This window comes from Vipera ursinii (genome assembly GCF_947247035.1).
Source record: "Vipera ursinii genome assembly, chromosome: 2".
Classification (NCBI taxonomy): Eukaryota; Metazoa; Chordata; class Lepidosauria; order Squamata; family Viperidae; genus Vipera; species Vipera ursinii.
The window spans coordinates 109891523-109914029 of NC_139513.1; the positions used below are offsets into that span (position 1 = coordinate 109891523).

Genomic DNA, 22507 nt, shown 5'->3' on the forward strand with positions numbered 1-22507 from the left:
GGGTGGCTTGGCTAACGGCTTCCCGGTGGCTCGGGGATCCGACGAGAGAATCGCGGGGTCGGTGCGTGGCCCGCTTTCCCAGGACCTCCTGCGATGGAGGCGGCTTTGCGGCGAGAACTGGGCACCTCGGTGCTTCGGCCTGCGGGACACTCGGGGGGAGGCTGCATCAGCCCCGGCGAGAGTTTCCACACTGACCACGGGAAGGTCTACGTGAAGCGCAATGGCAAGGCCGAGGTGGGAGGACACAGACTGGGTAGAGCGGGAATCTTAGGCTGGAAAAGGAGCGCCTAGTCCGGGTGGTTAATTTGGTGGACTGAGGTTTTCTACTAAGGCTCCTTCTGAATGTACCTTCCCCGAGCGAGGCTTTTGCTCGTAACGGGGGGAACGCGAGGGGAGAGCACCACAGAGAGGCATTCCTCTGAAGGGGCAGGTTGGGAGACCTGGGTTGCCCTGAAAAAAAAATGTTGGGTTGAGGGGAGGTATTGATAGGCTGATTTTTTTTGTTTGGTCTGTAGACTTTTCCGGGCCCTAGTTTTTTTTTTGTGTGTGTGTTGAAACTGGATTAATAGAATAAGCCATGATAATCCTATACGTGTACACTCAGTGCTTTTTTTGTAAAAGAAAAAGGTGCCGGAACTCACACATGTCATACAACCCGCCTTGCCTACCCTACAAGGTTCCATCCAAAAAAGGTGCCGGAACGCCGTTCTGAGCGTTCGATGAGAAAAAAAGCCCTGTGTACACTTACGACCACAACTGAGCCCAACGTTTCTGTGGCTAAGTGAAACGTTTGTTAAGTGAGTTTTGCCCCGTTTTACGACCTTTCGTGCCACTGCTGTTAAATGAATTGCTCCAGTTATTAAGTTAGCGACACGGTTGTTCAGTGAATTTGGCTTCCTCATGGACTTTGCTCATCAGAAGGTTGCAAAAGGTCATCATCTCATCTCTGGACCCTGCAGCCGTCATAAATATGAGTCAGTTGCCAAACGTCTGAATTTTCACGATGCGATCAAGGGGATGTTGCAATGGTTGTAAGTGTGAAAAATGGTCATAAGTCAGTTTTGTCAGTGCCGTTGTAATTTGGAACGGTCAGTAAATGAACTCTTGTAAGTCGACTACACCTAACTCGCATAAACATGTCCTAGCTATATCTTTCTGCTGTGTCTCTTTGAGGGTTACCTGTGTCTCTTTGAGTATTACCTTTGTCTAGTTCCCAGTCATTAAAAACACAGGCTTAAATTGTCCTTAGTTATGTTAGTATTAGTCTATGGAGGTTCTAATAGTATGTTAGTGTCAGCGTTTTCTACCCCTATTCCAGGGGTGTCAAACTCAATTTCATTGAGGGCCGCATCAGCATTGCAGTTGCCCTCAGGGGGCCAGGTGGGTATGGCCTGGGTGGGCGTGGCCTACTGGGTGGGCATGGCTAGAGTGCGTATGGCCTACTGGGTGGGCGTGGCTAGAGTGCGTATGGCCTACTGGGTGGGCGTGGCCAGCTCTACTTCATTCGCATCAAGGGTGCCTATGGGGGCCTGGGTAGGAGTGGGACAGATCTGAGGGTCTCTGGCAGAAGGGGGGGTCTCTGGGCCAGGGCCAAGGCAGTGGGGGCCGTTCCCTCACTGTTTCCAGGATGGCTTCATGGGCCGCATGAAACCACTTCGCGGGCCGGATCTGGCCCCCGGGCCTTGTGTTTGACATGTCTGCCCTATTCAGATATCATCTCTTCCAAAATATATTACTGGAAAGAGAAGCAACAGAAGATTTTTTCTGGTATACTGTTTTGCCAACTTACCGTGGATAGATAGCATTTCAACTCGGCAATGAAGATTTTAAAAAAATATATTATTAGATTTAAGGCCACCTTAGTTCAGAAGAACTCTGAGTGGCTTACATGGCTATGGGGGGGGTCTGTCCACTACATGTAACGCTACACGTAACCCATGGCTCAGAAACAGGTGTTTTTGAGAATACAAATTGTATATGTTGCACAGTTTGCTTAACTACAGATTTCTGAATTTGCCTAGTAGACAGAACCCTGAAAGAACCTTTACTTCATAAACATATAAAGAACGGTTGCAGGATTTGGGTTTGGCTAGTCTAGAGAAAAGGACTAGGGGGGACATGATAGCAATAGTCCAGTATTTGAGAGGTTGCTACAAACAGGAGGAGGGGCTCAACTTATTCTCCAAAGCACCAGAGGGCAAGACAAGAAACAAGGGGGGAAACTAATCAAGGAGAGAAACAACCTGGAATTAAGGAGAAACTTCCTAACAATGAGGACAATTAACCAGTGGAACAGCTTGCCTTCAGAAGTTGTGGGTGCTTCATCAGTAGAGATTTTTAAGAAGAGACTGGACAGTCGCTTGTCTGAAATGGTATAGGTCTCCTGCTTGAGCAGGTAGGTGGCTGGACTAGAAGACCTCCAAGGTCTATTCTGACTGATTGATTTGTAGTAATCACTTGGAATCCATTTAAAAGTCCAATATTTGTTTCTAGTAGGATATGAAACAATAAACTGAAGTGTCTTTAATCATCAGCAGAGTGCTTTCTTTGCATTACTAAGTATCACAAGAAGATTGAATACTGTAGATCAGGGGTGTCAAACTCGCAACGTCAAGTGACGTGTTGTGACGTATCGCGACTTTTTTTTCATTGCCGGCAATGGGATGGGTTTTGGCATTTTGCATCCGGCCTGTGGGCCAGCAGTTTGACACCCTTGCTGTAGATCATCCATGTACTGGGCATTTTTCCTGTGGTAGCATCAATAAACGGAACATTTAAAAAAAACATCAGTACTAAGAAGCAGTCAGGATTTATGGGACTCTTGGTCACCATCTATTAGTTATTCAGATTTGTGCAGCTTAGATGCAACCCTAGTTTAAGTGCTGTTGAAGAGTAGGACTTTGAGAAACGTGGTTAGCTGTAACCGTAAACTCATCAAAGAACATTACATGAGTACAGGAAGCAAGGAGACAGTATTTCCTGGGAATAGTGGCCACTGAAGATTTCCCAGCTGCACAGGCTGCAGGAATGCAAACGTTGATACCTTTGAATTTCAATTATATGTGTTAAGTCAGGGATTGATTACAGTAGCATGTTTCTGGAGTTGTAGTTTGCAGATCTACAGAGAACCTGGGTTATTTGAACAAGTACGTAGATTAGTCTAAAGATTTAGCTGCTGCCTGTCAGATTTCTTGCCTGATGGAATTCAGTCCTTTTTGTACTTCCATAGGTTTCTGTTTGTTTCATTCTGTTATTTCTGTCTTTGGTCCTTTTTCTCTGTCTTCCCAGGGGAGGTGCTATGTTTCCTAACCCATCTCCATCCTGGTTTTTATTCTTTTTTTTCCTGGAAAGGAAGAGTGGAATATTTGTATGTAACTTGCACGTATCTGTGTGTAAGTGGTTTGCATGTGCAAAGGGAACCAGCTAATTTTATAAATAGAATACTCCATTTTATAAGCAATTAATTTTAATGAGTAGTTAATTCCATTCCTGTAAATGACTTATTTTTTTTCTTTATTTTTTGACACTAACTTTTGGCATCTTATTTATACAAACCTTTGAGTCAGTTCTTTGACTCTTGTTGACTATAGTCCCTATGCAGTCAGGCGTGGTTTTTCAGAAGTGCTTGGCCATTGTCTTCTTTCTGAGGTCATTCAGTTGGCTTTGTGCCTGAGGCAGGACTAGAAATCATAGTCTCCTGGTTTCTAGCTTGGTGCCTTAATCATATACCATAGTTCTTTCTAGCATTAGACATGATGTGTATGCATATGCATGCACACACATACACATGCACATACACGCAGAGATATATAAGTGTGATGCTTGTACACATAAATAACATGGGGAGACATCTCCAGGTGTATTTTTGGTTAAAGTTGCCCTCCCAAAATTTTCAGGGCATTTACACATGACTTTTATCTGTGTTTATTTTATTCTGTCCACTCTTGCTTTTGTAAAGGATTTTTTTAAAATTTAAAATAATATTCCTTTTGGCTTATAGAAAAATGAATAGAATGAGAGCAGAACACATTCTTATATGGTAAGCTTGAAGAATTGGGAATACAGTAGGTTTCCCTACTGTGTGTCATCTACTGAGTAAAATCTGATCAAGATTTTAATAAATTTTAATAAATAAGATTCACTGGGGAATAATTTAATGAAGTTCCTATACTTGCGGATTAGCATGTAAAATAAAATTATATAGCAAAAAATAGAAGGTCTGGTTGCGTGAATGAAATAACATTATGAGAAGTTTCAGCTTTGAAGATGTGAAGGAGAGCATGTCCAAAACCTGCAGGACCATCATTAGTAAATATATAATTTTTTTTAAAGGATTGTGTACCATTTTGTAGCTTTTGGATTATCTTTTCAATTTGAAGTCACACATACTGAACAAGGATATAATATTGTATTATGGCAGTGATGGCGAACCTTTTAGAGACCAAGTGCCCAAACTGCAACCCAAAACCGACTTAGTTATTGCAAAGTGCCAGGGTTGCATCAGCATTGTGGTGCCCTTGGGGGGGGGTAGGAGCGTGGCCCACTGGGTGGACGTGGCTGCAGTTGTCACGGCAGACTGGGTGAGCGTGGTCGGGGCCAGGGCGGCAGGGACCCGTCCCTCACCATCTCTGGGGCATCCCCGGAGGGCCAACGCCGCTTGCTCGCTCACTTCCTCCCCTGTCACTTCCAAAAGTCACAAGCTTGCTACTCTGGTGAACTCTGCTGGGGCAACGGTGCGCGTGCCCACAGAGATGGCTCTGAGTGTCGCCTTTGGCACGCGTGCCATACGTTCTCCACAACTGTACTATGGTAACTAAACTTACTTGTATAAAACAGCTAGAGATGTTGTTTTAAAACCTGGTATATTATAACGACTCATAAATAATAATGATGGAATATTTTTTGTTTGTTAGAAGCTACCTATTTTGAGTGGTTATGTTTCCACAAAGTTGTCTTCTTCTGTGTTATACAGAAATGTTCCATCTAATAAATAAACATTCAGTTTTAAAACTTAGTCCATCTCTTTAGTGTAATTTGGCAGCAGGGTACATAAAGAAATGTGAACTGTACAATATGGGATTTACCGTATATTTATTCTGAATAAAATAAGTAATTTGTGAAAAAGTTACTGTATTATTTTTTAAAATGTAGACCACTGAAAAGGGGTACTATTCAATACAGGAGAAATATTTAAATAGGTTTTTCTTATTATACTTGATAGGCCAGAAGAATGTTTGATGGAGAAATGGCAAGTTTAGCTGCTATTCTGCAAACACAGACTGTGAAAGTTCCTAAACCTATCAAAGTTATTGATTTGCCGGAAGGTGGTGCTTTATTTGTGATGGAGCACTTGGACATGAGAAGTCTCAATAGGTAAAGTTATGAGGACAAAATGCATGATATTTTAAAAATAAGATAGTCCTAAAGCAGCTTTGGGGTGTGCTTGTATGATTCCATGAGTCACACAGATTAGGCTGCTACAATTTAGTTTACCTTGAGACAGATCTATCTCGTATGGTAAATTTACAGTTCATTGTGGGAACAAAGAAAATTGGGTTAATTGGTTAAACCGAGGCTAAGTTAAACATGGGAGGACTGTATGCAGTCTCAGTTCAATAGTTAACTGAAAAGTAAGCAAATATTGCACATATTCTAGATTCTCAGGAGGTTTTTATACCTGAATAAAGAATAAATAAGGGGCAGGGAGGTGTGGCTGTGAAGTCATATAGCCTACGCTTTGGCAGTTCACTGCCAGGAAGTCCAGCAGGCCTGAATCACTGATCCCTAGAGCTGATCCATTGAAGTTTGTGAAATCTGACCTAAAAGATAGCGATATTAAGGAACCAGAATATATGGGGTGGTCTGTACCCAAGTTATACCAACATTTTAAAGCTTTTATATAGTAGAGAAAATAGTAGTAGTAAATTAATAAAATAATGAATTACTTTTGAGTGCCCTGTTATGAAAATATATAACATTTTATTAAAAATATTGAAAACTACTAACAGTACTATAATCAAAGTTTGAAGTAACACTACAGTCAGATTAAGATATAAATCTTCAGTGGAAGATCCAACAAATACCAGGATATTAACAATACCCATTGTCATTTGAACAAAAACCAAATTCTTGTTCAGACTGTTAATTTGGCACTAGCTGATAAGAATAATTTGTTCTGACCTTTTTAGACATGCAGAAAAACTTGGGATTCAGCTGGCTGATCTTCATCTTCATAATCAAAATCTTGGGGAAAAGTTGAAGAAAGATGCAAACACTATTGGTAAATGGTTTAGCTGTTTGAGAATTTCTAAATCCCAGAAATTTATTGTATGTTGAATTGTTAATGCTTCTAACGGCTTTGCTTTACCTCCTACGAAACCTGGTTGTATAGCCCTAAAAAATTTCTTTTGTTTGAATAGAAAGATGGTAAATAGCAACAAGGTTGTTCTTTGTCAATATGATTTTCATAAGAAACATCTTTGAAATGTTCGTTGCTCCTCAGTATTGATAACTTATTTCATTGTTAAAATGAATGGGGGAAATTGAAGAGCAATATTTATATAATTCTTGAAATATGAAAACATGTAGCCTGAACTCACCTAGATACATACATAATCTCAGTTATTTTTACATCTATTTAGAAGATTTAGATTCATTGAGAAGAGCAAAATAATGTAGTGTTTAGAGTACTTATCTGTTGTAGTAGTAAACTATATCTTTTTTCCATTCAAGGTAAAAGTAAAAATCAGATGGATATTCAGTTTGTGGAAGAGTTTGGGTTTCATTCTGTCACTTGTTGTGGTTACCTTCCACAGGTAGGCTTGATTGTCTTCTTTTGCTTTGCAAAATCTTGTTTTGTTACTCTTCATACATACATACTTGTTTGCAAACTCTTAAAGCAGCCCTGCCTTTTCCAAGGATTGTGTGACTACTGCAGCTGCTGCATAAACCTGAAAAGAGCCTTGGTGGAGCAGTGGGCTAATGCCTCCTTAAGTAACACCAGCTGCCTGCAATTAGTGCAGGTTCGCATCCCACCAGGCTCAAGGTTGACTCAGCCTTCCATCCTTCCGAGGTAGGTAAAATGAGGACCCAGATTGTTGGGGGCAATAAGCTGACTTTGTAATAATGCCGCTTGGTGTGTGTGTGAAAGCCCTAATAAGCAGGCATATACATAGAATGAAGGCTACTGCTAAGTTTGTAAGCTGCCCTGAGTCTTCGGAGAAGGGCGGGTTATAAATGGAATTAAAATAAAATAAAAATAAAGGGAATATTTGGTTCAAAGAGTTGCAGAGAGGCACACTGTTCACACCCTCACTTATATTGGAACACCTATTTAAAGTGTTACATAGAACTAATATATGCACATTTTAGGGATGTGTGGGACTTTGATTCCAAACAAGAAAAGGTACTTCTGAATTATATGGGTGCACACAGCATACCTGTAAGTCAGGCATGTCAAACTTGCGATGTCACATGACGACGTGCGACTTATCACAATTTTTCCCCCATTGCCAGTAATGGGGTGGGCACGGTTTCGGCGTGATGCATCTGGCCTGTGGGCCGGCAGTTTGACATGCCTGCTGTAAGTGAAACCCTAAAGAAGCTATCTTTTCTTGGGTGTATATGGTAAGTTCTGTGATCCTAGGAAAATGTGTTTGAGTGCTGACATTTATCCACACTTGCTCCAAAGTACTTTTTCACATCCTGTTGGTTTCTCCACGATTGGCTGCTATGTGAGCACAGAAAAGGAAGTGTAGATTTTTTTTTGAAAGATGCAGTGACAGGTATGTTACTGTGCCCTTCCTAGTTTGAAGCAGTGCATATTTTGTGTGTGAATTAATAATTTAAGAGATAACTTAGGGAAGTACGATTTGGTATAAAGAGTCCAATACAATATTAGTATCATCAATATATTGCCTGATCCTCATGTTGTAACAGAATGGCAGATGTCATTGCTGCTTCCCTGAAAAATAGATGTACTTTGTAATTAAGGGAATGATACTAGTAATAGCTAATTAATGCAGTAGAGTCCAAAATGTGATTTAAATGTGATGCTACTGTGCTAGGATTTTCTCTAAAAACAGCATTTTGGCACAGAGCTGACCATCTTCTTGAAATTAGCCAAGCTTTAGATGTTACTTAAGATGTTACTTTACCAATGCAGCTCAATGGCAACAATCCAAAGTCTTAGGAAATGACTACCGTATATACTTGAGTATAAGCCGAATTTTTCAGCCCACTTTTTGGGCTGAAAAATTCCACTTCGGCTTATACTCCAGTCAACAAAAAAAACTTACCGAGGACTTGTGCGCGGCCGAGGCTTTGGTGCTTCCGGGATCGCCCGCACCTCTCCCAAGCCACCGCCGTCCGAGACCTGCCGAAGTTTGGGGAGGTTTGGGGAGGTGCGCGCGCACCTCCCCAAACTCCGCGCCTTGCCTGCCTGCTTCTTTCCGCAGCGGAAAGAAGCAGGCAGGCAGGGCGCGGAGGAACGGAGACTTGCCGACGTTTGGGGAGGTTTGGGCGCCTCCCCAAACCTCGGCAGGTCTCCGTTCCTCCGCGCAGACCTGCCGACGTTTGGGGAGGTTTGGGCGCCTCCCCAAACCTCCCCAAACCTCGGCAGGTCTCCGTTCCTCCTGCCGACCTTTGGGGAGGTTTGGGCGCCTCCCCAAACCTCCCCAAACCTCGGCAGGTCTCCGTTCCTCCTGCCGACCTTTGGGGAGGTTTGGGCGCCTCCCCAAACCTCCCCAAACCTCGGCAGGTCTCCGTTCCTCCTGCCGACCTTTGGGGAGGTTTGGGCGCCTCCCCAAACCTCGGCAGGTCTCCGTTCCTCCTGCCGACCTTTGGGGAGGTTTGGGCGCCTCCCCAAACCTCCCCAAACCTCTGCAGGTCTCCGTTCCTCCGCGCAGACCTGCCGACCTTTGGGGAGGTTTGGGCGCCTCCCCAAACGTCCCCAAACCTCGGCAGGTCTCCGTTCCTCCTGCCGACCTGCCGACCTTTGGGGAGGTTTGGGCGCCTCCCCAAACCTCCCCAAACCTCGGCAGGTCTCCGTTCCTCCGCGCAGACCTGCCGACCTTTGGGGAGGTTTGGGCGCCTCCCCAAACCTCCCCAAACCTCGGCAGGTCGGCAGGAGGAACGGAGACCTGCCGAGGTTTGGGGAGGCGCCCAAACCTCCCCAAAGGTCGGCAGGTCTGCGCGGAGGAACGGAGACCTGCCGAGGTTTGGGGAGGTTTGGGGAGGCGCCCAAACCTCCCCAAAGGTCGGCAGGAGGAACGGAGACCTGCCGAGGTTTGGGGAGGTTTGGGGAGGCGCCCAAACCTCCCCAAAGGTCGGCAGGAGGAACGGAGACCTGCCGACGAGCCGCGGCCACACAGGGTATTCCTGTGTATTCAGGCTTGCAAAATGGCGGATCGAGCCTCTGCTGGCGGCAGAGGCTTGCAGAACGGCGGATCGGCTTATACTCGAGTCAATAACTTTTTCCAGTTTTTGGGGGTGAAATTGGGGGTCTCGGCTTATACTCGAGTCGGCTTATACTCAAGTATATACGGTATTTAAAATATTAGGAATTACTGGGATGGTATATAGGAGAAGAAATGAACAAAATATTCTATCTGATTTCTTCTTGGAATTTATTCCCAAAAATGTACTTGAAGAGATAGATTCATGTTCATTGATTAGTATTATAAATGCTACAAATGTGTAGACGCTGCAAAAATGTGATTAAAATAGAGAATGTAATGGAAATGATTATGTTCATTTGATAGTCAAACATAGCAAAGATACCAACAAAAAAATTTATTTGCAGGTTAATGACTGGCAACAAGACTGGGTAAATTTCTTTACTAGGCAACGAATTCAGCCCCAGATGGATTTGATTGAGAAGACTTCAGGAGACAGAGAAGCAAGAGAGCTTTGGGCTCAACTCCAGGTAGTGATCTCTATGGAATTTCAAAATGGCATCCTCATATATGTTCAGAGCAATACAGTTTCCATATTGCTTTAGTGGTGTGAAACGGTGGGTCCTCTACACCAGGGCTTTTCAACCGGTGTTACATGTACCATTGGTGGTATGTCGGCACCTGGCAGGTGGTACACTTATGATGGGTTGAAAAGCACTGTAAAAAAAAAAGTAAAAAAAGTGTAAAAGTGTAGCATGGGGATGAGCTGAAGCAGTGGCAATGCAGTACAGGCCGCGGTGTTGCCAGGGCTCTGCTGAGCGCCCAGGATCTGCACCGGGCTCCAGCTGACTGGCACTTCCGGAAGCTGCGCCAAGCCTGGGAAAAGGAGGCAGTTACAGGTACAACGAAGACAAGAGGAGGACGGGGAGGGTATAGACATGCCCGTGAGGTGTTTACATTTGGCCCGGGGCCACCATGGAGACAGCAAGGGGCCACCCCATTCCAGCCCCCAAAGGAAAACCCTGAATCCAGCGGGCCAGAAGGCAGCCCAGCCACCGCACACCTCCGTTTCCTTCTCCTTGCCTCCTGGGCATAGACGCAGTCACTGCTCCTCGCCATAGCCGGGGCGAGACTTGCAAGTACCTCCGTCCACTTCGTCCTGCAAAGCGGCGCTCCCCCAGTGCTCTCGCCCGCCACCATTATCTTTATTTTTCATAGGGCGGCATTGTGGATTAACTAAATTTTTCTGGGTTCTAATTTTAAGGTGAGTATCCTGAGCTATGGAGGCCTTTGATCTTATTCTTAAATACATAATAATAAAATAATGAGAACTAAAGGCTCAAAGGGAAGACAGATTAGAAAGAACAAGACCTTTTGGAGTCTTCAGTTCCCTTCCTATTGTTCTTCCTAACATCAATAAAGCTGGTTTTTCCAGAAAATATGTGAAGAGCTGTAATTAGTGATTTAGCTATGTTTTCTTTTTGGCTGTGTTTTAATTTATATATAATGTATGTTTAATCGAGGAGGGCTTGGAGAGGTAGAAGTGGCCAATATTTAATTTTAATTTAATTTAATAACATTTATATACCGCCCTTCTCCCTGAGGACTCAGGGCGGTTCACAGGGCAGAATAAAATAGCAAATACAAACATTAAAAAGAGATTAAACAATTGCCCTAGTTAAAAACAATAGAAGTACAATTCTAAAAACCCCAAGATAACATTAAAAGACCAAAGATAAAACAACCCCACCGATCCCCATCAGGCTAGGCCAGCTTGTACAAACAAAAATGTCTTGAGATCGCGACGAAAGGAGCGAAGATCGGGCGCCATCCGGAGCTCTACCGGTAGCTGATTCCACAGCTCCGGAGCGCCCACAGAGAAGGATCTCCCCCTGGGGGCCACCAATCGACATTCTCTGATCGGTGGCACCCTGAGGAGGCCCTCTCTGTGGGAACGCACAGGGCGCAGGGAGCTTGATGCCGGCAGCAGATGTTCCCTGAGGTACTCCGGCCCCATGCCATGGAGGGCTTTAAACACCGTTACCAGTACCTTGAATCTCACCCGGAAGACAACTGGCAACCAATGCAGCTCACGGAGCAGAGGTGTAACGTGGGAGTATCGGGAGACTCCCAACACCACTCTCGCGGCTGCATTCTGTACCAGTTGGAGCCTCCGGGTGGTCCTCAAGGGCAGCCCCATGTAGAGAGCGTTGCAGTAGTTCAGACGAGAGGACACGAGCGCATGAGTGACCGTGCACAAATCATCCCGGCTAAGATAGGGCCTCAACTGGCGCACCAGGCGAACCTGGGCGAAGGCCCCCCTAGTCACAGCTCCTATATGGTCTTCCAAGGTGAGCCGTGAATATGGAAGCTGTACCTTGCCCTCCAGATCTCTGTCTCCCCTGCAGATCTCTGGAGAGGAGGAGGGGGTGGCAGGGGAGCTGTGTGAGGGAAGGCTGCCCCAACAAGCCAGCACCCTTACCATGCACAATTGGAAAAGGGCCAACCTCCCTTATGCAGGACCTGGGAGCGCTGCTTCCCTGCCGCCTCCTCTTGCTCTCCAGAGATCTGTAAAGACAGAAATTGGACTCGTAGGTAGGAAACTGCTTCCTGCAACTGTCCTCCACCTCCTGCTTTGCCAGGGAGACACCAACAATGTCTGAATTGGAAAAAGAACATCTTACACACTCTCTCTCTCTCTCTCTCTCTCTCTCTCTCTCCTCTCTCTCTCTCTCCTCTCTCTCTCTCTCTCTCTCTCTCCAAACTTGGAGACTTGTATCCACATATGAGCTAGCAAAATCATACCTGGGCTTGGGGAGAAGGCTTTCTCCTTCCTCTGTGGATAAAAGTCCCCAAACCTGGAATGCGGTGTGTGTGTGTGTGCACATGCATGTGCTTGGCTACTAGTAGTTTGGGGAGGCGAGTTTGTGGGGCACCAAGTTGTCCCCACATCGAGTTAGCCAGTGTGACTTGTTCCGTTGCAACCCACCTGTCTTGAGTCAGCTGTGTCCAGTGAGTGGCATCGAGCAGGCCATGCCCACCTGCTAGGCGATTGGTGGTCCTTGAATATTGCCATATCTTAAAAGTGGTACAATCGCTGAAAAGGTTGAAAAGCCCTGCTCTACACAACCTGGTTAATGAGAGTACCTTGTAATACTTTCTATCAGTTTTTTTAAAAATTATAACAAGTGAAACATGAAAACCATTTCCTTTTTAAGATTTAGTCTCTCAAATCTATTATGAACCATTTTAGTGGGTCAAACTGGTATAGATGCCACTTCTTATATTGCAGGGCAGCACATTTGTAACACATTCCACCTAGTTAAGAGCAACTTCTGTGGAATTCTGTGTGACTTATTTAGAGATAAGCAGATTTTGATTTGAAGCTTAATATTCCTTTCTTAATAGTCCTTGTCTGTAATTAATATTTTTTCACTTTCTATGAATCCACATAATGCTGTTTTCTAAGGGGTTTGTGTGTGGGGTGTTCTTGTTTTTTGAAAGACCAGTCTGAGATTATTTTTTGCTTTTACATTAGCAGAATATAAATAATAATTTCAGCACCAAAGTGGTCAGACTGATAGAATGATAGCTAACCCCAAAAGGAAAATATTTTAAGCGTACTTGCTTATTGGTTGCTTACTCCATTAATTACCATATTCCATTTATATGCTTGAAATTCTGTCTTTTTTCAGGTTTAGTAATAGGTTTTTTTTGGTTATAGCCAGTGGACAAATAATACATATATATTTATTTCAAAATCATATGTATGTATAGTATCTACGCACATACATACGGTACATAACATATATAGCAAAAACTTTGTAATAAACCAATGAATGCTACTGCATTCATATTATATAAATAAGAAAATGTTCGATCCTGCTGTGCTCCTGCTATGTCTTAAATGTTAAAAAGTCTTTTATAAATATTAAATTTAAAAGTTCAAGTCCTTCAGCCATTTTAAGTGACTTACAGACAAGAGTTACCCACATGTAAAGTCAGAAACTCAGGTTGCTTGTTTGGAGCTTAGCATGTTTGCGAACTTAACCTAGTCAGGGTTGCAAATCATGGTTGTGTGAACTTAGCTGATCGAAATTTAATAAACCCTGGTTAAAAGATAATAGCATGCTATGTGAATGCAATCCTAATCTATTGTATACTTAGTGGTTCTGGAGTGGGACTTTGGTGGGCAATTTAAGGGCATTTCACCTTTGATTTTAAACCATCATTTATCTGTTCTTAATGCTATATCCATTGTTTTTTCTTGTAAAAACCCCCCAATAAAATCAGAAAAAACGGTGCCCTTTTAATGGTACAACTAGGAATACTGCTATTAGTGTGCCTAGAGGCCTCTCTCTCTCTCTCTCTGCTTAAAGGTACAGTTAAATGACTACTAAGATAATAGATGATTTCTCCAGCCAAATTTGTTTGTTTCTCTTTCTTTTCTAGGTGAAGATACCCAGTTTGTTTGGTGATCTCAAAATAATTCCTGCTCTCTTACATGGGGATCTGTGGGGAGGAAATGTAGCTGAAGATGATTCTGGCCCTATTATCTTTGATCCTGCCTCTTTCTATGGTCACTCTGAGTATGAGTTGGCAATTGCTGGGATGTTTGGTGGCTTCAGTGGTTCATTTTATTCTGCTTACCATGGTAAAATCCCCAAAGCACCAGGCTTTGATAAACGGCTCAAGCTTTATCAACTATTTCACTACATGAACCATTGGAATCACTTTGGTGGAGGCTACAGAGGGTCATCTATAAATATTATGAAAAATCTAGTGAAATGATTTGTGAAATTTTATTAACTCTGCTTGGAAAAATACATTGGTTTTCAGCTGCAGTGATCTGTGATACTTAATTTGTTAGTTATATCCAGTCTTTCATACAGGAGCCCCTGGTGGGATACATAGCTCGGCTTCCAATTTTTACCCAGGAGAGAAACAGAGAGAAAAATAATGATCACCTGGAAGTCATCCAGTGAACTTCCATGGGTAAATTTCCTCATCCCATCCCACTCAACATTTTAATTACTATATTCCACTGGTTATAATTTAAATTATTATCCCTTTTCCATAATTGAAGATCAGTCCCACTATGTCCCAAGCTTGGTATTCTGGTAACTACAGTTTATTAAAGAGCTGTCTGAGGGAGAAATAATCCGAGATTTACATGAAGGCCTTTTTTGCTGTTAAGATGACACCACTGAATTGATTTAGTAGGTGGCAGTAGAGAAAGTTGTTCTTGAGACAATAGTTTAGATCAGAGGTCCCCAACCTTTTGGCACCTGGGACTGGTTCCGTGGAGAGAGGTTTTTCCATGGACTGGAGGGGGTGTGGTTTTGTGTGCTGCCTGCATCTCGTGGATGGGGCTTTGTGCGGACCGGTTGCTGGCATGCCGTGGCCCGGTACTGGTCCACGGACGGGGGGTTGGGGACCCCTGGTTTAGATACATGTTTTGCCAGCAAGGTAGAAGGGAAAAACAAACCAACAATAATGATAAAGACACAATCAGAGATCTTAGTGACCTTTCTTTCATAGTACAGTATATATGAATATATTGGGAATTTTCTTACTGTGCAATGAAACTTAAGTCTACTCTCAATATTTATAATATTAATTATATTTCAGTATTATCATTACAGCTGCTTTAACATTAGATGCATCTTCTAAGCTAAAATTAGAATACATAGGATGCTGCCTAGGTGACTTTTGTTGTTTCTGCCGTTGAGTGTTGTTAGCATGGCTCTGGTTGTCAAAATTCAGGACTCTGCCTGAATCTTCCAAGCACAGTACAATTTGCATGATGATCTGATTTGTTTTCCTTCTGTAAGGCTCCAGCTGGTGTATATTCCTAACTACCAAAAAAAGTGACCTAATCTTGTGTTGTACAGTGTACATTCATGGGTTAAGTTTATTTATAGGCAGCTGTCTCTATTTCCGAGTTACTTTCTTGGGCTGGTTTGTGGAATCATTTCTCTTTGAAGCCATTCAACTGAGCTGGGACTACAGCTCCCAGAAACTAGCCAGCCATTGTTGTTTTGGCTGATAAATTTTGGGATTGTATGCAAGTCTGAAGTTAAAATAGGCCTTTTTGCAGCTTGTTCTGAACTACTTTGAATATTGATAAAAATAAAGCAATCTTTGTGCTGATAACATGCTAAACACTAAATACTAAAAATTAATATGCAAGGGTAAGACCTTAGATTATGAGGAAGCAATCAGTTCCTGATTGATCCTCCTCTTCCACACACATACACACACATATCTTCTTCCATTTTAATACTTGGGTTGGCTGTAGTATCCTGCAACAAATTAGGCTCATAATACTATTTTTCCAGAGGGTGTTTATGATTCACTGCTGCTGAGCTTAAAAATATGGTTACTTCCCATCTCACCCACCCCGATATAAAATATTCCTGCTACAAAAAAATCATTGGTTGCTTTGTCTCATTTACAGCATAAAGTCTAACTAAAAAAGTAGCAAAATTCTAATCCAGATTATGATAGCATATTAAATTCTTGAATCTTTTAGTAAAAGTGTTTATGTTGCTTTTTCCTTAGTCAGGCAAGGGCTTACTATCCTGGACTCATATTTAGAGAATTAATTTTAGCTATAATTTTTATGTGTCCAGCATCACTTTCCTCTGTGTGGATCATTTAACAGAGATTAGAAAGAGAAGGAAAACTACTACTACTACATTACTAATTCCCCTCAGTTTTTGCATTTGCATGAATCTGCTACTGTTTGTTTCTAGTTTGCAGCAGCAGGAATGCTGAATCAATATACGGTACCTAATACTAGAAAAAGTGTACTGGATATACCCAACATGATTTATAACAATTGTGAAGTGCTGATGAAGAGTTTTCTAAAGTATAGTAAATACATCCAGAATTCCTTAAACATTTGAAATCAAAATAATATATGGGTCTGGGTGAAAGGATACATATGAAAATACATTATTTTTTAGAAATCATACCAAAAGATTGTATTTAATGTATGCAGAATATATATATTTATGGCAAACAGAATATGGGTTTTGCTCTTTCAGATGTTGCTTTTTGGTGGCTGTCCATTCTAATTTGCCAGGTAGGTAGAGAGGCATGATTACTGGAATGAATGCTCATACAGACCTTGGAATGTTTTTGATGGCTTTGAATTAACATTATTTGGCTTTACATTAAGGAAAAAATATTATATTAATTTTTAAAAATTCCAATGCTCTGTGTTTCTCCGCTTTCTCATTTTGCATAACAATATCACTAGTTTAAAGAAGGTGGTGCTATTTGTCATCCTTTGTAATTGTTCAAATAAATATATTCCTGAGCATTTCACTTATTAGTTTTTTATTTTTGTCCTGTTTGGTATTATAAATTCATCACAATCCATTTTCTTAAAATATTTGGACAAACATTATTAACCTAGAATAATTCAAGCTGTACTCACTTGTATGTTGTAGGCATTAAGAAGCTTGGCTTATCTCTCCAATTATTTTCAATCTTTTTATCTAATATTTGTAATTACAATATTGTGAAATTCTTGAAATTATGATGGAGAATTCTAGCTTAAGAAAACTAACATTCCCTTGAATTTTTTTTATAAGAATAAGGAATAATTCAGCAGTAAAAGAAGAGTAATCTTTGATGTGTAAATAGTTGGGCATCTACCAAAAAAGTCTTAATATGGTTAAAAATGGTTTTAAAAAAAGAATTAGTAAAAAGTTAAAAGCAAGAGCTAAATCTCATCATAATGCTTGAAGATTATTCCAAACTATTATAACGGAAATTCAGAGTATCTTCTGATAAAAGATATGCTACAAAATTGTTCTGCTGAAGAAATGGTGGACACAAATCAGCTCCATGACAAGCACAGTTAAGCACCATGGCAGAATGAAGTGCTCCAGACAGTTGCTCCTCGAGAGGGGACTGCAAGATGGTGGTCACTGGCAAATTTACAGTTCCTGGAGATGAGGGAATAGCCATTTTTTTTTCAAGCTGTGCTTGGTATCTTTGAAACAACACCAAGTTCATATATTTTCTTTTCTAATCAGTTTCAGAAGTTGCTTATTAACTGCTTTTCAGCTATTTAGGAACCTTTGGATTGACAAGTGTTGCAGCACTGACTGAGTTTCCTTCAATTCTTAGTGAAAGTAGTTTTAAATACCAATGTAGGATTTGACAGGTGTTTTTTTTTCCAGAATAAACAGCAAAAGGTGATTAAAAGTTTGATTTTATGGAGAAGTCCCCATGGAAAAATGTTTTCTTTTTAATTCTTAAAAATAGTAAGATAAGACTCTAAAAAATGTACACTAAAAGGGATTTAAGTTACGGTATAATTAATGGAGGACAATCAAATTTACAATTACAGAATGAAGCAAAACATTTTAACATTGGACATATAGTTATTTTTGAACAATGGCCCAGAAGTTAATTTTAATAGTATCTGCCTCTACATAGACTGTCTTTAAAATACAAGTAGCCCTTTAACATTAACAAAACAAAGATAAAATGTATTGAAAAACTTTTCAATAAAAAAAAATACAAGTAGCCCTCTACTTACAACCATTCATTTAGTGATTGTGCAGTTACAGTGGCACTGAAAAAGTGACTTTCACTGTTTTTCACACTTACAACCATTGCAGCATTCTCATGATCATGTGATCTGGCATGTATTTATGACAGTGTCAGGTTGCAGTATCATGTGATCAACTTTTGTGACCTGATAAAGTCAATGGGGAAATCAGATTCACTTAAAACTATGTAACAGTGATTCACTTAACTGTGGCAAAAAAGGTTGTAAACCGGCAAAATTCACTTAACAACTGTCTTGCTTAACAACAGAAATTTTGGGCTGAATTGTGATTGTAAGCTGAGGACTACCTTTATGATTTGAAAGTATATTTTAAAATGGACTAAAATAATGACATGGAAAAAGATATTACGCTGAATATTCAAAAGAATCCACCTTCTCACGTGACTAAGCCCAGACAAATCCTCCTAAAGGGTTCAATGGAAAATCAGGTAAGATGATGACATGGAGATTTTCTTCCTACAATTCAAAAATTGTGTTTTTGTGATAAAAAAAACATTGGAATCATCACTATTTTCTACTCTTTGGTAACAAAAGAGTATCAAGAATAAGCATAAGGGTTAGGAATTATGATACAGTAGATGGGAGTTCAGATAAATGCTTTACTTTCCCATTTTTTGTTTTTGTAACAAAAAATAGAGACACCCAATATATATGAATAAAACAATCCTCACTTTTGTACTTTGCTCTGTATCATTCAACCTGTGCCACAGCTTGGAGTCATGTGATAGTAATAACATCTTTTGATTAATGAGTTCAAAGAATGCAAAAAAAAACACCCCTTTGCCCTAGGCTCAGTATCTGATTGCACATTTGGCCAGTTTACAGAGTCTTAGCGCATGTCCTTGCTCTTTATATGTTGATGCAACCAACCCAGCAGTCTTATCTCACTGAGGTGGCAAATGTTACTCTCTCCCAAAATACTATCCTAATATTAGCAATTATGCATTCACGGAGCAGAATGCTCCAATTCAAGCATCTTAGCGTTTACTACAAAAGGATAGCCAAGTACTATGCCATCACTGGTTTTAAACCAGGATAGCCGTCTTCTGCAATACTTTCCCACAAGTATTTCTAAACATTACATCTCCTGGAGGTACCACACATTGCTCTTAGACTAGACTTAATTTATCTCATGGAAGATTTACAATTTATCTGCTGCATCTCACCTCCAACTGTAATTTTAACAGCTTTCATTGGGTATCAGTATTGTTTTAGACATACTGGGAGCACAAAGGCTCAGCTGGAAAGCAGAAAGCCTGGATTTGAGACCCAAGTGCTGCATGACAGGGTGAGCTCCTGTTACTTGCCCCAGCTCCTGCCTACCTAGCAGTTCGAAAGCATGTAAATGCAAGTAGATACCACTTCGGTGGGAAGGTAACAGGATTCTGCATCCCTTGGCCTATAGTCATGTGGGCCACATGACCACAGAAATGTCTTTGGACAACACTGCCTCCTTTGACTAAGAAATGGAGATGAGCACCACCCCCTGGAGTCATAAACAACTGAGCAGGGGAAACCTTTACCTTTATGTTTTTAGAAAGCCAATGGATGTACTAATCCAGTTGTCTTTTTAAAGTTTGCTTTCAATGATTTGCACTCCTTCTGTACCCTTGCTGCTCTTCCAATAAACAATGATGGAAATTTTATAAAGCACAAACTATATCCAATAGCTGCTTTTTGTGACTATAATTTTACTCTGCAATATTAAAAGCCCAGGGGCATAACAGACTTACCTTTAATTCATCTTTTGGTGCTTACCCATAAACTAGATGCAGCAAGATACTGTTAAACACACATTTAGCACACATTTACCGGTACTTTTATTTGAATGCCTTATGTTTCTGGCATTCAATGAAATACAGTATTCTTCCTCAATATGTTTCTCAGAGAAGTTGACTTTCCCTCCTTTATTATATACTTCAGTTCAATTACGCTCCAAATGAGCATCCTTACTGAATTTAACTTGAGGTTGCCAAACCACTTTTTCTTTTGAAGTTTTTGCTGCATTGATCATATAATCAGCTCTAAAGTGAAGATTGTTAAAGACTCAATAATTATTCCCTTTGCAGATGTTAGTCAATGTTTTGGAGTCCGGACTTTCCAGGCAGTTATATTCAATGAATTCGTTTTGTGGCACCCCACAGATTTATATTATTCCATCGAAGCTTTAGTTTCAATCAACATTAGTCTTTAAGGAGTTATGTGAGTCTTTTGCTACAAAAGACATGGGTATTTCCTTTTCTCAGCCTATGCAATCCACTCTACTGGGATAGTTTCTTCTGGAGACTTATTTCCAGGGTTTCGCTTGGAAACGTAAACTCCTATTCTCCTCCGTTTCTTCTGGAGAAGAACGGCCATGTATTAGGATTTCGATTGTATTTACAACAGATGAATACGGTTTTACACGGCGGAGGGATGTCCGTTTGAAGCACTGCTAGGGATAGAAAGCAGCAAGGGCTATAACTGATTAGCTGAACTCGAGGACAAGTCAGTTTTTTCCTCCCCAATTTAGTAAGTCGGTGTTGCAAGTTGGAAGCCACCCCTATCCTAATTCGGATGCTATGCATTTGCTAAGGCAGGGGGTCTTCAAACTTGGCCCTTTTATGACTTGTGGACTTCAACTCCCAGAATTCCTCAGCCAGCTTTGCTGGCTGAGGAATTCTGGGAGTTGAAGTCCACAAGTCATAAAAGGGCCAAGTTTGAAGACCCCTGTGCTAAGGCGATACACGAAAACGAGCCGCCTGTCTGAAATATTTCGCGTCTCTATGGTCGTACACACACACATTGGGAACGTAGAACGTAGAACCGAAACCGGAAAACTCACCTCAACTCCTAAGTCTCTATGATTCAGTTTCTGTCCTGTGAACCAGCCTGGTGATTGGCGGCCGGGGCGGAGAACGCTTCGATCTAAGTCGGATTGGTCCGGGCTCAGTCACGTGGGGAGTGGGGGGTTGCAAGCGCGTGCCGGTGTCTGGGCTGGATGCGGCGCCCTTCTCCCAGCTACATGTGGAAGCATCTGCTGGGGGCGACGATCAGAGCCATGTCTGGAGGGGGAGCCCGTCTTCAGCGTCCCCCGCAGGACCCGCTGCGGCACCTTCGCACGCGGGAGAAACGCCACGGGGCCATCGACAAAGGCCCGAACACCGTTTATGTGCAAGTGGTGGCAGGAGGATCGCGAGACATGGGGGCGGCGGTCTACGTCTTCTCCGAGTACAACCGGTGAGTCTCCGCCTGGTGTTTGCCTGCCCTTCCCGGTTCCGGTGGGACACGTGCGAGAGGTGTCGCATGGGTCTTTCCTCCGTTCAGTTCACCGCAGTAATACCGTACATCGGCCTCCGTTCTCTTATGTTGGTGTAGTACAGGAAGTCCTCGACTTAACAACAGCCCGTGTAGTGACTGCTCGAAGTTACAACGGCACTGGAAAAAGTGACTTGAGGCCGTTTTTTTATTTTTATTTATTTATTTTATTTTAATCCCATTTATATCCCGCCCTTCTCCGAAGACTCAGGGCGGCTTACAAGCTTAGCAGTAGCCTTCATTCTATGTATATGCCTGCTTATTAGGGCTTTCACACACACCCCAAGCGGCATTATTACAAAGTCAGCTTAATTGCCCCCAACAATCTGGGTCCTCATTTTACCTACCTCGGAAGGATGGGAGGCTGAGTCAACCTTGAGCCTGGTGGGACTCGAACCTGCACTAATTGCAGGCAGCTGGTGTTACTTAAGGAGGCATTAGCCCACTGCTCCACCAAGGCTCCACCAAGGTTTTTCGGCACCGTTCCAGCGGCCCCATAGTCACGTGATCGAAATTAAGATGCTTGGCTGCCGGTTCATGTTTATGACAGTTGCAGTGTCCCAGAGTTATGTGATCACCTTTTGCAACCTTCTGACAGACAAACTCAGTGGGGAAGCCAGGTTCACTTAACAACCGCAGAGATTCACTTAACAACTGGCAAGGCAGGTCGTAAAATGGAGCAAAGCGTATTTAACAACTGTCTCACTTAGGAACAGAAATTTTGGGCTCAATTGTCGTAAATCGAGGATTACCTGTAATCTGCAGAACTAATTACCTCTTATCTCTGGATGCTTTCTAGGAAGCATATCCTTGTGTATGTGTGTGTGACTAGCCTCCTTTAAATGATGAAAGAAAACTCAAACAGTCAAGCATGGTTGATATTAAATATATCTTTGAAAAACTTACTTTATAATGCCATTTTACTTATTTATTTGTATCCTACCTTTATTGTTTTTACAAATCACTCAAGGTAGCAAACATATCCAACACACCTTTGTCCTATTTCTCCCACAACAAGAGAGACACAGTAACTGGCCCAAGGTCATCCAAAGGGGACTTGAACTCAAGGTCTCCTGTCTTATGTTGAAGGAAAAGCAGCTTGTGGGAAAAAAGATACCATCAATTAGTGAAGAGCAATAATAGTTTCCTTCCCCCCCCAACTAAAAAGCCTCCCCAAAAGTGAGCTAGCATGTAGGACTGTACGTAGAAAAAAGACATCTCA

General features: G+C 41.9%; 2 protein-coding genes across 3 annotated transcripts in view; both read left to right on the forward strand.

The window, feature by feature from the left end:
* FN3KRP (fructosamine 3 kinase related protein) lies at positions 1 to 17060 on the forward strand. Its single transcript, XM_083352325.1, has 6 exons — positions 1 to 234; positions 5222 to 5373; positions 6189 to 6280; positions 6733 to 6815; positions 9803 to 9925; positions 13848 to 17060. The coding sequence occupies exons 1-6, from the start codon at positions 94 to 96 to the stop codon at positions 14184 to 14186; spliced, it is 930 nt and encodes a 309-aa protein (XP_083208451.1). The 5' UTR covers positions 1 to 93; the 3' UTR covers positions 14187 to 17060.
* A 3781-nt stretch (positions 17061 to 20841) lies between these two features.
* ELAC2 (elaC ribonuclease Z 2) overlaps positions 20842 to 22507 on the forward strand; it is a 41238-nt gene continuing 39572 nt past the window's right edge. For both annotated transcript variants that reach the window (XM_083352323.1, XM_083352324.1), the window contains exon 1: positions 20842 to 21207. In XM_083352323.1, the coding sequence (XP_083208449.1) occupies positions 20969 to 21207 (239 nt within the window). In that variant the 5' untranslated portion in view covers positions 20842 to 20968. The remainder of the gene's footprint in view (positions 21208 to 22507) is intronic.